This window comes from Myxocyprinus asiaticus, chromosome 6, assembly GCF_019703515.2.
Source record: "Myxocyprinus asiaticus isolate MX2 ecotype Aquarium Trade chromosome 6, UBuf_Myxa_2, whole genome shotgun sequence".
Classification (NCBI taxonomy): Eukaryota; Metazoa; Chordata; class Actinopteri; order Cypriniformes; family Catostomidae; genus Myxocyprinus; species Myxocyprinus asiaticus.
This window is the reverse complement of record NC_059349.1, coordinates 43,122,331-43,135,414: the sequence shown is the minus strand read 5'-3', so window position 1 is coordinate 43,135,414 and position 13,084 is coordinate 43,122,331. Positions and strand designations below refer to the sequence as shown.

The window sequence follows — 13,084 nt, the reverse complement described above, 5'->3', positions numbered from 1 at the left end:
CACCCAGTTACATCTTTGCTCTTTGAGGTAAACATGGCAAAGAAGTCAAAATCCTCAGACTCTGGAGACATTAAAAGACATTAATGTGCTCTAGCTGAAACCTCTGACGGGCCTGCGAGCCGGGGACTCAATTTGGAAAGCGTGACGGGAGAAGATATTCAGCGTCAACTGTCCAACATCTCAGTGATGCTGACAAAGGTTGTAGCTGACTTGGAGGATCTCACTGTAATACGTCAATCGATTAAGGTGATGGAAACAAAATTCTCTGAGTTGGTCACAAGATGTTGAGAAACGAATCGATTATCTGGAGTCGTCGGAAAGGGAATTATCCGCTAATCCGCCCGTGTCCAAAACAGACTTGGAAAATATTTTGGAAAAATTGGAAGATCTTGAAAATAGGAATCGAAGGAACAATATACGGTTTGTTGGAATTCCTGAGCATGAAGAGGGCAGAGATATGGTGAAATTCCTGGAAATCGAGCGAGCTCACAGAGTCCTGGCTCGGAGATCTGCTGAGGGAGACAGGCCTCGATCAATTCTGGCCAAATTTCTGTTTCAATATTTTCTTGTTCCCAGACTTTGCAAATTCGACAAGAGAGAAACGCGATCAGTTCAAGGAATGTAAGAAACTCTTACATCAACGGAAGATCGCTTTTGCAAGGATGTTTCCAACCAGACTGAGAATAGACACCAAAGATGGCCGCAAAGTATTTTTATGCCCCAAAAAAGCACTGTTCTTTATAGAAACTATGGGTGAGTAAACCATTGCATGTTACTTATGTGAGTGGACTGACTTGCTGTACATAACTCGACTATCTAAGGAAGCTGGGCACCATTTTTGTTTCTTTCTGCGTTGGCTCCACCTAGCGGCTGGAGTCTGTTTTTTGGAACGACACTTCCTTCAAGAAACTTTTGCATTGACGGAAGATTGCTTTTACACTGAAGTTCCCGGCCAGATTGAGAATGGACACTATAGATGACCGCAAAATATCCACATGCCCACACAAAGGATGTCTTTTATAAAGCTGACGGACTGAGTAAGTCATGATGTATTTTTTTTTTTTTATGCGGCCTCCGAGTGAATTTGACTCTTGATCATCTTAGGAACCGGGATGTCTATTTTGTTGCTTTTTGTGCTAGTTCTGCCTAGCGGCTGGAGTTTGTTTTGTGGAATAACACTGCTTCGGGACAGTTATGGATGAATCTGTTTGTTCTTTGTACTTATGCCTCCTGTTGGCTGGAGTTTGTTTTTGTGGAGTATTTTCGCGGGACATTGGAATGATTACGTCATCTGCTGCACTCATAACAGCTGGTTCACTGAACACTTGAAACACTTAATTGTCTCTCCAAGGAAACTGAATGGCTTTATATCAGCTGGAATTTGTTTTGTGGAGGAACATACCTTCAAGACAGTTCTGTGAATGAATCTACATGTTCTTTCTGTTTATTCTGCCTGTTGGCTGGGGTCTGTTTTACAAAGTATTTTCTGTTATGTACTTTTGCCTCACAAAATCTGTATAGAAGCACCGGACTTGAGCAATCCGATGGCAAAGTTGTTGCGGGGGTTCTCGTATACGTACATGGACCTTCTGAGTTTAGAAGGATGGACGCCGGTTGGCGCTGTTGTGCACAGGGTTAATGCGCACGTTTTTCTTTTTTCTGTTTGTTTTGTTCTGGGGAAAGTTCGGGGTTTGACTGTTGCATTGATGTTGAAATTTGGTCTTTGTAATCTTGTTTTTGACACAATTTATTTTTTCTATTATATCAAATGTCAAATGTTAATATGAGTGGGATATCTTTCTCCACGTGGAATGTGAATGGGTTGGGGCACCCCATTAAACATAAGAAATATGATATAGTGTTTCTTCGAGAAACACATCTTTCCCAACAGGAAGCTGAAACATTTGGGAAGATATGGGGTGGACATGTTTTTTTAGTGCTGGCTCAAGTAAGAGCAGGGGGGTCATTATATTAATAAATAAACATCTACAATTCAAATGCCTCAAACAGATTAAAGATCAATCAGGAAGAGTCATTGTTTTTCTAGCAGAAATTCAGGGGCAAAGTTTGATTTTGGCTAATATTTACGCTTTTTTATAGATCTTGAAGGGATGTTGCAAATCGCTGGCACCCCTCATGATATAATATTGGGAGGAGACTTTCATCTTTTGATGGACTCAGTCCTTGATCATAGTGAAGCAAAAGTGTGTAAGCCTCCTAGAGCAACGGTGTCACTTCACAGGATGTGTAAAAATCTTGGTCTTGCAGATGTTTGGTGACTTTTGAACCCATCTGATAGAGACTATACATTTTTTTCATCAGTCCATAAGATTTATTATAGAATAGATTTTTTTTTTATATCTAAGTCCCTCATTTCATCTGTTGTCGATTGCTCAATTGGAAACATTTTAGTCTCAGATCACGCCCTGGTGAGCTTGGTGGTGTTGCCACATACGGAGAAAAAGAAATCATACAACTGGCACTTTAATGTATCCCTTTTGCAAAATCCTGATTTCCAACAAATGTTAAAGACTGAAATCAGTGTCTATATGGAGACCAACTGGTCCTCAGTATCCTCTGTGGGTGTGGCTTTGGAGGCACTTAAGGCTGTTCTTAGGGGTCGGATCATACAGTATGCCTCATTCACCAAAAAACCCAAAGCACGAGAACTAGTGGAGTTGGAGGGGAATATTAAAAGTGTTGAGGCAGAGCTGAAGCACCGAATGATGTCTAATGGCCTCAGACAATTGACCGTTTGAAATACAGATATAATACTATATTATTCAGAGCAAGACAGTCATATTTTGAGTCAGGTGACAAAAGCAGGGAAGCTGTTGGCTAGATATATAAAGCAGAGAGAGTCTTTTTCTACCATTCCTTCAATGAAATCTGCTGGTGGTGAAATTTTTACCTTGGCCATTGATATTAATAATGCCTTTAAAGAAGTCTATCTTGATCTCTATAGTTCCACGTCTTCGTCACCTGATGATGATATTAGAAATTTTGTGGAACCATTAGAACTCCCTAAACTGATGACTGAGCAAAAAAACTCTCTTGATTCTGAGATAACCTTGGAGGAGCTTGACGAGGTAATTAAGGCCTTACCTACAGGAAAGGCTCTGGAGCCAGATGGCTTTGCTGCTGAATTTTTTAGATCTTATGCTACAGAATTGGCTCCACTTTTGTTAGAAGTTTATTCTGAATCATTAAAGAATGGAAAGCTTCCGCCAACCATGACGCAAACACAGATCAGACTGATTCTTAAAAAAGACAATGATCCAAGTGAGTATAAGAGTTACCGTCCAATTTCCCTGATCCAGCTAGATGTAAACATTTTGGCAAAACTTTTGGCTAACCGATTATGTAAAGTTATGACATCTCTTATACATATAGATCAGGTGGGGTTTATTCAGGGTCATAGCTCTTCTGATAACATTATGCGTTTCAACAATACCATGTGGTCAGTGGTGAATGATCAGGCTCCGGTTGCTGCCATCTCACTTGATGCCGAAAAGGCGTTTGATAAATGTATGGGTTCAGGAGTACGTTTATTGGTTGGATCAAGTTACTTTATAGACACCCGGTAGCTGCGGTACAAACAAATGGATTAATTTCAGATTATTTTACTCTGAATAGGGGCACCCAGCAAGGTTGCCCTCTTTCCCCATTATTGTTCTGTCTTGCCCTGGAACCATTAGCAGCCACGATAAGAAAGGAGGATCATTTTCCAGGGGTGGTGGCGCATAAGCTTATGCTTTATGCAGATTATATTTTATTATTCATCTCTGACCCTGCTAAATCTATGCCTTGCCTCCACAGAATTACTCATTCCTTTTCCAAATTCTCAGGATACAAAGTCAGCTGGTCTAAATCCGAAGCTTTGGCTCTGACAGCGTACTGTCCAGTAACGGTCTTCTAGCCAGGCGCCTTCCAGTGGCCCAAACAGGGCATTAAGTATTTGGGTATTTTATTCCCAACAAATTTGTCTGATTTAGTTAAGAGTTAATTTTGATGCTTTAATAAAAATTATTTCGAGCGATGTAGACAGGTGGGCTTCATTACATTTATCGATGATTGGGAAGGTTAATGTTATTAAAATGAACTGTATTCCAAAATTTAACTACCTGCTACAGTCTCTCCCGCTAGATATCCCCCTCTCTTATTTCAAGCAATTTGAGAGCATAGCAAAGTCTTTTATTTGGAGTGGCAAACGCCTCAGATTACATTTTAGTAAGCTACATAGACCGATTGACAAAGGTGGGCTAGGCCTACCCAAGATTTTGTTTTATTATTATGCGTTCGGTCTCAGACATTTGGCTCATTGGTCACTTCCACCTGAAAGAGCCCCTCCCTGGTTCTGCATTGAACAAGAAGTTCTTGCTCCTATTTTGCCATTGCAAAGCCTTTCTGCCAATCTAACCAGAGAAGTTAAATCACGCCCCGTTATTTCACATTTGCACTCAGTATGGACAAAAGTGTCCAGAGTGTTTAATTCAGATATTTATCTAAATGTTGCCTTGAGTCTATGGCTAAACGCCAAACTATGCATTTAAAAAGTCCCCTTTTTGTTGGTCAGAGTGGACTGCGAGGGGGGTTAATACACTCGGTGATCTTTATGAGAGTGGTGTGATGAGATCCTTTGAAAATTTGGTTCAGTGTTTTGGGATCCCCAGATTTCAGTTTTTTAGGTATCTTCAGCTACGCCACTTGCTCTGTACTATTTTTGGGAAGAGCATACACCCCCCTCAAGCAGCAGATACTCTAGGAGAGGTGATTTCTACTTTTGGAAAAGGTCATGAGGCATCAGTGTATTACTCCCTGCTAATTCAGAGTCTGGGGGATAGAGTCTCGACCACTCTAAAGAGATTATGGGAGAAAGACTTAAACTTAGAATTGGAGGAGGGAGAATGGGCTAGGATTTTAAAAAACATAAAAACTGCATCTAGAGATGCAAGGGTGTGCCTTATACAATTCAAGATTAACATCGGTTCTATTGGACCCCCTCTAAATTGTATAGGCTTGGTCTTAAAGACACACCCACCTGCTGGTGATGCCAATCAGCGGATGGAGATATAACCCATGTCTTTTGGGGGTGTGTTGAAATTCAAAAAATTTGGTTAAAGGTGCAGAGTCTGGTGTGCGATGTGTTAGGCATTCAGGTATCATTCTGCCCCAGCTTCTGTATCCTGGGTGATGGGGTGGTCATTGACATTGAAAGCAGACATATAAAGAGTTGGGTCTTAACCAGTGTCATGATCGCCAGGCAGATCATTTTGAGGGGCTGGAGGTTGGCTAGAGTGCCTTCTTTTCAGGAGTGGTGCTCGGAGATGGGAAGGGTGGCGGCCTTCGAGGAAATGACATTCAGAGGAACGGGGAGGTATAAAGTGTTCATGGAGAAATGGGGCGGGTATTTGTCAGTTGTGGATGTGTGATTATTGTTGTTGTGTTTATCTGTTTATTTATTTATTTATTTATTTTTGTGCATGTGTGTGTCTATGTCATTTGGGACCACTGTTATATTGTTGGGGTTAGAGTGGGATTGGGAGGGCTAATAGTTGGGGTTAAGTTTGATTCTATGTATATATGTTTTGTCTTATGAGTTACATATATGTGAATCAATAAAAATTGTTAATCGGGAAAAAAAAGAAAAACACATTTTGAATGTTTGTAGAACAGCATTCTTCCACCTCAGAAATATTGCTAAGTTATGACACATGCTTTTTGTTTCTGATGCCGAAAAACTAATTCATGCGTTCATGATTTCAAGACTATTGTAATGCATTATTGGGAAGATGTCCAGCAGGTTCAATAAATAAACTTGAATTGGTTCAAAATGCAGTAGCTAGAGTGCTGACTACAACCAAGAAATATGACTATATCAGGTTCATTTTATCATCAATACATTGGCTAGCTGTTAAGCTTCATATTATTTTGAAAATTCTGTTAATTACTTACAAAGTTTTGAATGGACTAGCTCCTCAGTACTTAAGTGACCTTCTATTGTGCTATAATCCATCACGTTCAATACGGTTGCAAAATTCCAGCCTGTTAATAATACCTAGATTATCAAAATTCACAAAAGGAGGTAGATCCTCTTCCCATTTGGCTCCTAAACTATGGAATAGCCTTCCTAGCATTGTTCGGGACTCAGACACACTCTCTCAGTTTAAGTCTATACTAAAGACACATCTCTTCAGCAAGGCATACACCTAATTTATCCCTCAACTCATAGTTCTGCTTCATTAGTTAGGTCTGCTGTAACCAGAAACACTTCTCATATTCTATAACTCTGATTTAAAATGAATGGCATCTAATGACATTCAGCTCCGGTCAAGCCCAATGTCCAACTCTCACTGCTATGTGTTGCTGAGTACTGACTACTAACTGTAGCCAGTGCCAGCCGGACATCACTTCAGTCTACTACTATAGACTTCACGAGGATGAACTGCTGCTAACTCCAATCGTAAGACATGGGATACTGCACTGGACACTGCCTGAACCTTGGACTTAGGATGGCCTTTACCATAAATTAACTGCCACAAGCTTCCAGATGGACGGCGATGCATCTCACTGACTGTTGCCTGTATCATCTTGGTCATATGATGGACTACACTCTCTTTAAATGGAATGCCAGCTAAAGCCTTCATCAGCCAAAAAACAAAGGACAATGCATCTGTGTGCACTTTCACAGTTAATACTAGGGATGCACCGATACCACTTTTTCTCTTCCGAGCCGATTCCGATATCGGAAATCTCAGTATCGGCCGATACCGATCCCAAGCCGATACCAGTGTTGTTGATTTTTGCATAATCAGTTTAGGATATCTTTACATTTTTGTGTGGAACTAATTGGGAGTGCTCTTTAATATGTAAAGAAACACAAACCTCTAACTACACATTATTTCAATATAAATGTATAGCTTATTAAGAAACACTTTATTATTAGCTAGTATACTGGATAATGTATCAGCAAAATTAACAGTAATTCCAGTCTTCAAGTCTTCAGTAGAAAAGAAGCCAGTGTTTTATTTTTGCCTTTTTTTAATGTTTCAACTTGCATCTGGACTTTAAAGGATTCAGATCTCTTTTTTGTTCAATTTAGTTGTAAGACATCAGTCCACTTTTCATTCACACAGTTATTTTTTGGAACCCACTCAACTTAAATATTGTTATAAATAGTAAACAAATACTAATGATGACAATAATAATAATAATAATAATACATTGTTATTAATATTATTATTATTATTAACTTTGAATTTTTATTTTAAATACAACAGTAATATATTTAAATTGTGCACTTTTTAAACCCTTATGCTTTTATTTTGATATTCTAAACTCTCCAGGAAATCCTGTATGTGTCTGTTTGTAGGCAAGTTCACAGTAGTTTAATTCGCTTCTTATTCAAATTCTGGTCAAATGCGCCTCCGGTGCCATTCTAAATGCATATTATAAGTGAACCGAACTATTGAGCATCTACATCTGAGATGCTGTTCTTGAACAGCGCTCAAATATTGCGCACTGCTGTGAAGGCTAAAAATAGCCGCAAGTGCATCACCAGCCTGTGCGTGAGTTTGTCAACAGAGCAGCACCATTCACTAACACGCTGGCACTGCACATATTATATATTTATTATTAAACACAGCCTTTTGTGATTCACAGAGCTATCTCACATCTTCAAGTGGCTTTGAATAAAATGCAGGAGTCATATGAACTGCTTTAATGGTGTTTTTATGGTATTTTATGTCATTTTTGGAGCTTGACAGTAACGAACATGACTAACACACAGTATCGGATTTGGATCGGGCTCGTCGGACCGATAACCGATCCGTCTAAAAGCTTCAGTATTGGAGCTGATACCGATCCAGGTATCGGATCGGTGCATCCCTAGTTAATACAGGATGGAGTTCAGAGACTTTTAGTCATTAACTGTCCAGTTCATACAAAATCCTTTTGTTTAAACATTGGCCACCAACATTTACTCAGTTTAATATTTTAACCCATGACTTAGACACATAGATAACCAATACTGATGTTATATTCGTGTTGTTTATATATATATATATATATATATATATATATATATATATATGTATATATATATGTATATATATATATATATATATATATATATATTATATATATATATATATATATATATGTAAAATATATATATATATATATATATATATATATATATATATATATATATATTAGATACTGGTGGCAAAAAATGTGGAATAATGTACAGATTTTGCTGTTTTGGAAGGAAATTGGTACTTTAATTCACCAAAGTGGCATTCAACTGATCACAAAGTATAGCCAGGACATTACTGATGTAAAAAACAGCACCATCACTATTTGAAAAAAGTCATCTTTGATCAAATCTAGAGAGGCCCCATTTCCAGCAGCCATCACTCCAACACTTTATCCTTGAGTAATCATGCTAAATTGCTAATTACTAGAAAATCACTTGCCATTATATCAAACACAGCTGAAAGCTATTTGGTTCATTAAATAAAGCTTAACATTGTCTTTGTGTTTGTTTTTGAGTTGCCACAGTATGCAATAGACTGGCATGTCTTAAGGTCAATATTAGTTCAAAAATGGCAAAAAATAAACAGTTTTTTTCTATAAACTCGTCAGTCAATCATTGTTTTGAAGAATGAAGGCTATACAATGCTTGAAATTGCCAAAAAACTGAAGATTTCATACAAAGGTGTACACTACAGTCTTCAAAGACAAAGGACAACTGGCTCTAACAAGGACAGAAAGAGATGTGGAAGGCCTGATGTACAACTAAACAAGAGGATAAGTACATCAGAGTCTCTAGTTTGAGAAACAGATGCCTCACATGTCCTCAGCTGACAGCTTCATTGAATTCTACCCACTCAACACCAGTTTCATGTACAAGAGTAAAGAGAAGACCTTAAGGGTGCAGGCCTCATGGGAAGAATTGCAAAGAAAAAGCCACTTTTGGAACAGAAAAACAAAAAGAAAAGGTTAGAGTGAGCAAAGAAACAGACATTGGACAACAGATAATTGGAAAAGAGTGTTATGGATCTTAAACCCATTGAGCTTTTGTGGGATCAGCTAGACTGTAAGGTGCATGAGAAGTGCCACCTGAATATCTGGACAAACTGACAGAATACCAAGGATCTGCAAAGCTGTCATTGCTGCACGTGGAGGATTTTTTTGATGAGAACTCTTTGAAGTAGTTTAAGAAATTCAGATTTTTTTTTCAAATTGTAATAGTAATTTTTCACGTTATTAATGTCCTGACTATACATTGTGATAAGTTGAATGCCACTTTGGTAAATAAAAGTACCAATTTCTTTCAATAAGAGCAAAATATGAACATTATTCCAAATTTTGGCCGCCAGCATGTGTGTGTGTGTGTGTGTGTGTGTGTGTGTATATGTGTATATGTATATGTATATATATATATATATATATATATATATATATATATACACCGATTTAAAAAATGTATACCTTGAATGCACTGTTAGTCGCTTTGGATGAAAGCATCTGCCAAATGCATAAATGTAATGTAAATGCATACAATTCTAGTCAAAGGAAGCCCTAATCCACATAATCCAGTATGTACAGTATACTGTATCTATAAATTTGAAGGCATAATCTACAATCACGTTTTTTAGCAAAACGGACAATGATGACTTGAATTTTCTGTACAGCTGTTTTAATACGACGCGTGTTGTGAAAAGAGCTACAGGTGCTGGTCATATAATTAGAATATCATCAAAAAGTTGATTTATTTCACTAATTCCATTCAAAAAGTGAAACTTGTATATTATATTCATTCATTACACACAGACTGATATATTTCAAATGTTTATTTCTTTTAATTTTGATGATTATAACTGGCAACTAAGGAAAATCCCAAATTCAGTATCTCAGAAAATTAGAATATTGTGAAAAGGTTCAATATTGAAGACACCTGGTGCCACACTCTAATCAGCTAATTAACTCAAAACACCTGCAAAGGCCTTTAAATGGTCTCTCAGTCTAGTTCTGTACGCTACACAATCATGGGGAAGACTGCTGACTTGACAGTTGTCCAAAAGATGACCATTGACACGTTGCACAAGGAGGGCAAGACACAAAAGGTCATTGCAAAAGAGGCTGGCTGTTCACAGAGCTCTGTGTCCAAGCACATTAATAGAGAGGCGAAGGGAAGGAAAAGATGTGGTAGAAAAAAGTGTACAAGCAATAGGGATAACCGCACCCTGGAGAGGATTGAGAAACAAAACCCATTCCAAAATGTGGGGGAGATTCACAAAGAGTGGACTGCAGCTGGAGTCAGTGCTTCAAGAACCACTACGCACAGACGTATGCAAGACATGGGTTTCGGCTGTCGCATTCCTTGTGTCAAGCCACTCTTGAACAACAGACAGCATCTGAAGCGTCTTGCCTGGGCTAAAGACAAAAAGGACTGGACTGCTGCTGAGTGGTCCAAAGTTATGTTCTCTGGTGAAAGTAAATTTTGCATTTCCTTTGGAAATCAGGGTCCCAGAGTCTGGAGGAACAGAGGAGAGGAACACAATCCACGTTGCTTGAGGTCCAGTGTAAAGTTTCCACAGTCAGTGATGGTTTGGGGTGCCATGTCATCTGCTGGTGTTGGTCCACTGTGTTTTCTGAGGTCCAAGGTCAACGCAGCCGTATACCAGGAAGTTTTAGAGCACTTCATGCTTCCTGCTGCTGACCAACTTTATGGAGATGCAGATTTCATTTTCCAACAGGACTTGGCACCTGCACACAGTGCCAAAGCAACCAGTATCTGGTTTAAGGACCATAGTATCCCTGTTCTTAATTGGCCAGCAAACTTGCCTGACCTTAACCCCATAGAAAATCTATGGGGTATTGTGAAGAGGAAGATGCGATATGCCAGACCCAACAATGCAGAAGAGCTGAAGGCCACTATCAGAGCAACCTGGGCTCTCATAACACCTGAGCAGTGCCACAGACTGATCGACTCCATGCCACGCCGCATTGCTGCAGTAATTCAGGCAAAAGGAGCCCCAACTAAGTATTGAGTGCTGTACATGCTCATACTTTTCATGTTCATACTTTTCAGTTGGCCAAGATTTCTAAAAATCCTTTCTTTGTATTGGTCTTAAGTAATATTCTAATTTTCTGAGATACTGAATTTGGGATTTTCCTTAGTTGTCAGTTATAATCATCAAAACTAAAAGAAATAAACATTTGAAATATATCAGTCTGTGTGTAATGAATGAATATAATATACAAGTTTCACTTTTTGAATGGAATTAGTGAAATAAATCAACTTTTTGATGATATTCTAATTATGACCAGCACCTGTATACAAATAAAAATGGCTTGACCCTCATTATTTATGCCTAAAATGTAAATGTTGTATGCAACCCCTTTATTTAACTGAACAATACAATAAAGACATTGCAGATACAGCCATCATGCTTTCAGACTTAAAAGTTTAAAAGGGCATCTAACTCAGAGACTTGGTACAAAAACTCAGCACAGATTTAATTAGCAAAACAAAAAACACCGAAGACATAAAGATTACAGACATCACAAAACAAGGGGATAATCTATCAAAAAACAGAAAATACTAAATAGCAACCTGACCAACCCGGAAGTCCTCACAGGTGGTCAAAGATCAAGGGCGATTCCAGTCGAAAGTGATCATCCCTATGCCCTATGCCCTACTCACTACGAAGGACAGAGCTCTTGATGTGGGCACTCTAGTAGATTCTTTCCATTAAAAGTTCTAAAAGAGCACACTTGGCAAAACAAAAACACTCCAATAATTGATATACACAACATTATCTTCATTTTTTTAAAAGAACATAACTGTCAACACCTATCATGTGTATTTAAGCTTTTTGGCGATGCACATCCTTGTTTAACATGCAAATAAAGCTACTTTATCTTTAGGATTCCTGGCTTGCGCAACTTATTTGGGATCTGTTGAATAAAACCGCAAGTCATTACGAACAAATCCGGCTGCCAAATGGTAAATAATTAAACACAACCCTCATGCACAACATAAGCACGACTACACACATTGATATACATGTAAAAACGCATTAAGCTGTATTCCAATTAATAAAAATGGTCAATTTAAATAGACAACATACTACTGTACAGTCAAACCGACACTCACCGCCTCCGTCGGCAGAGCGCACAGAAGAGTAGCATGGACATACAGCCCAGAAATATCGTAAATAAATACTGCAACATTGTGAAAAATTCTCTGAGGGAAAACACAGTGAAGACAGGTCCACAAATGCAATAAAAAAACTTTAAAATGCACTTCAATCGATCATATGTCCAGCTTTCGCCACTTTTGTGAGCTTAGGAAGTAAAGGAGCGCTTTTGTTCCCAGGAATCGTGTGAAAGATACGAGTATGACAAGAAATTATGGAATAACAGGCGAATAAGAGCGGGTTTACAAGAAAGTACATTAAGTCACGCCCAGTGGAGGTCGCTTGAGGGGAAATTAAACATTGTTCAACACCCAGCAGCATGCACACGGTGAAGGAAGAGACCCACAGTCAAGGCTGTTTGGGTTCATAGACAGGTCGATAAAAAAGTAGATAAAATATATTTTTAAAGGCAGACATTATAAAATATATTTTTAAAAGATATCATAAAATAATAATAATAATAATAATAAAAAAATGCTTATGTGTTAATCAATTGACCGTCTATTGAGGGCTGATTAAATGTGCACACTTAGTTTATGTTGTGCTGGTCAATATGTTATTCGTCTAGGACTTACAACGACACCTAGTGGCATGGATGCAACAACATTTCAGAAGTATTTTTTTCCATTCATTAACCCCCCCACCCCCCCCAGTTAGGATCCGCAACACTCTTTTCCAATTATCTGTTGTCCAATGTCTGTGTTTCTTTGCCCAGTCTAACCTTTTCTTTTTGTTTTTCTGTTTCAAAAGTGGCTTTTTCTTTTCAATTCTTCCCATAAGGCCTGCACCCCTGAGTCTTCTCTTTACTGTTGTACATGAAACTGGTGTTGAGCGGGTAGAATTCAATGAAGCTGTCAGCTGAGGACACGTGAAGC

General features: G+C 38.4%; 1 protein-coding gene across 1 annotated transcript in view; it reads right to left on the bottom strand.

The window, feature by feature from the left end:
* The window catches only part of LOC127442099 (cytochrome P450 7B1-like), a 28,235-nt gene extending 15,779 nt beyond the window's left edge, over positions 1-12,456 (bottom strand). The window contains exon 1 of the mRNA XM_051699872.1: positions 12,167-12,456. Coding sequence (XP_051555832.1) covers positions 12,167-12,243 — 77 coding nt within the window. The 5' untranslated portion in view covers positions 12,244-12,456. The remainder of the gene's footprint in view (positions 1-12,166) is intronic.
* Between the last annotated feature and the right edge of the window lie 628 nt (positions 12,457-13,084).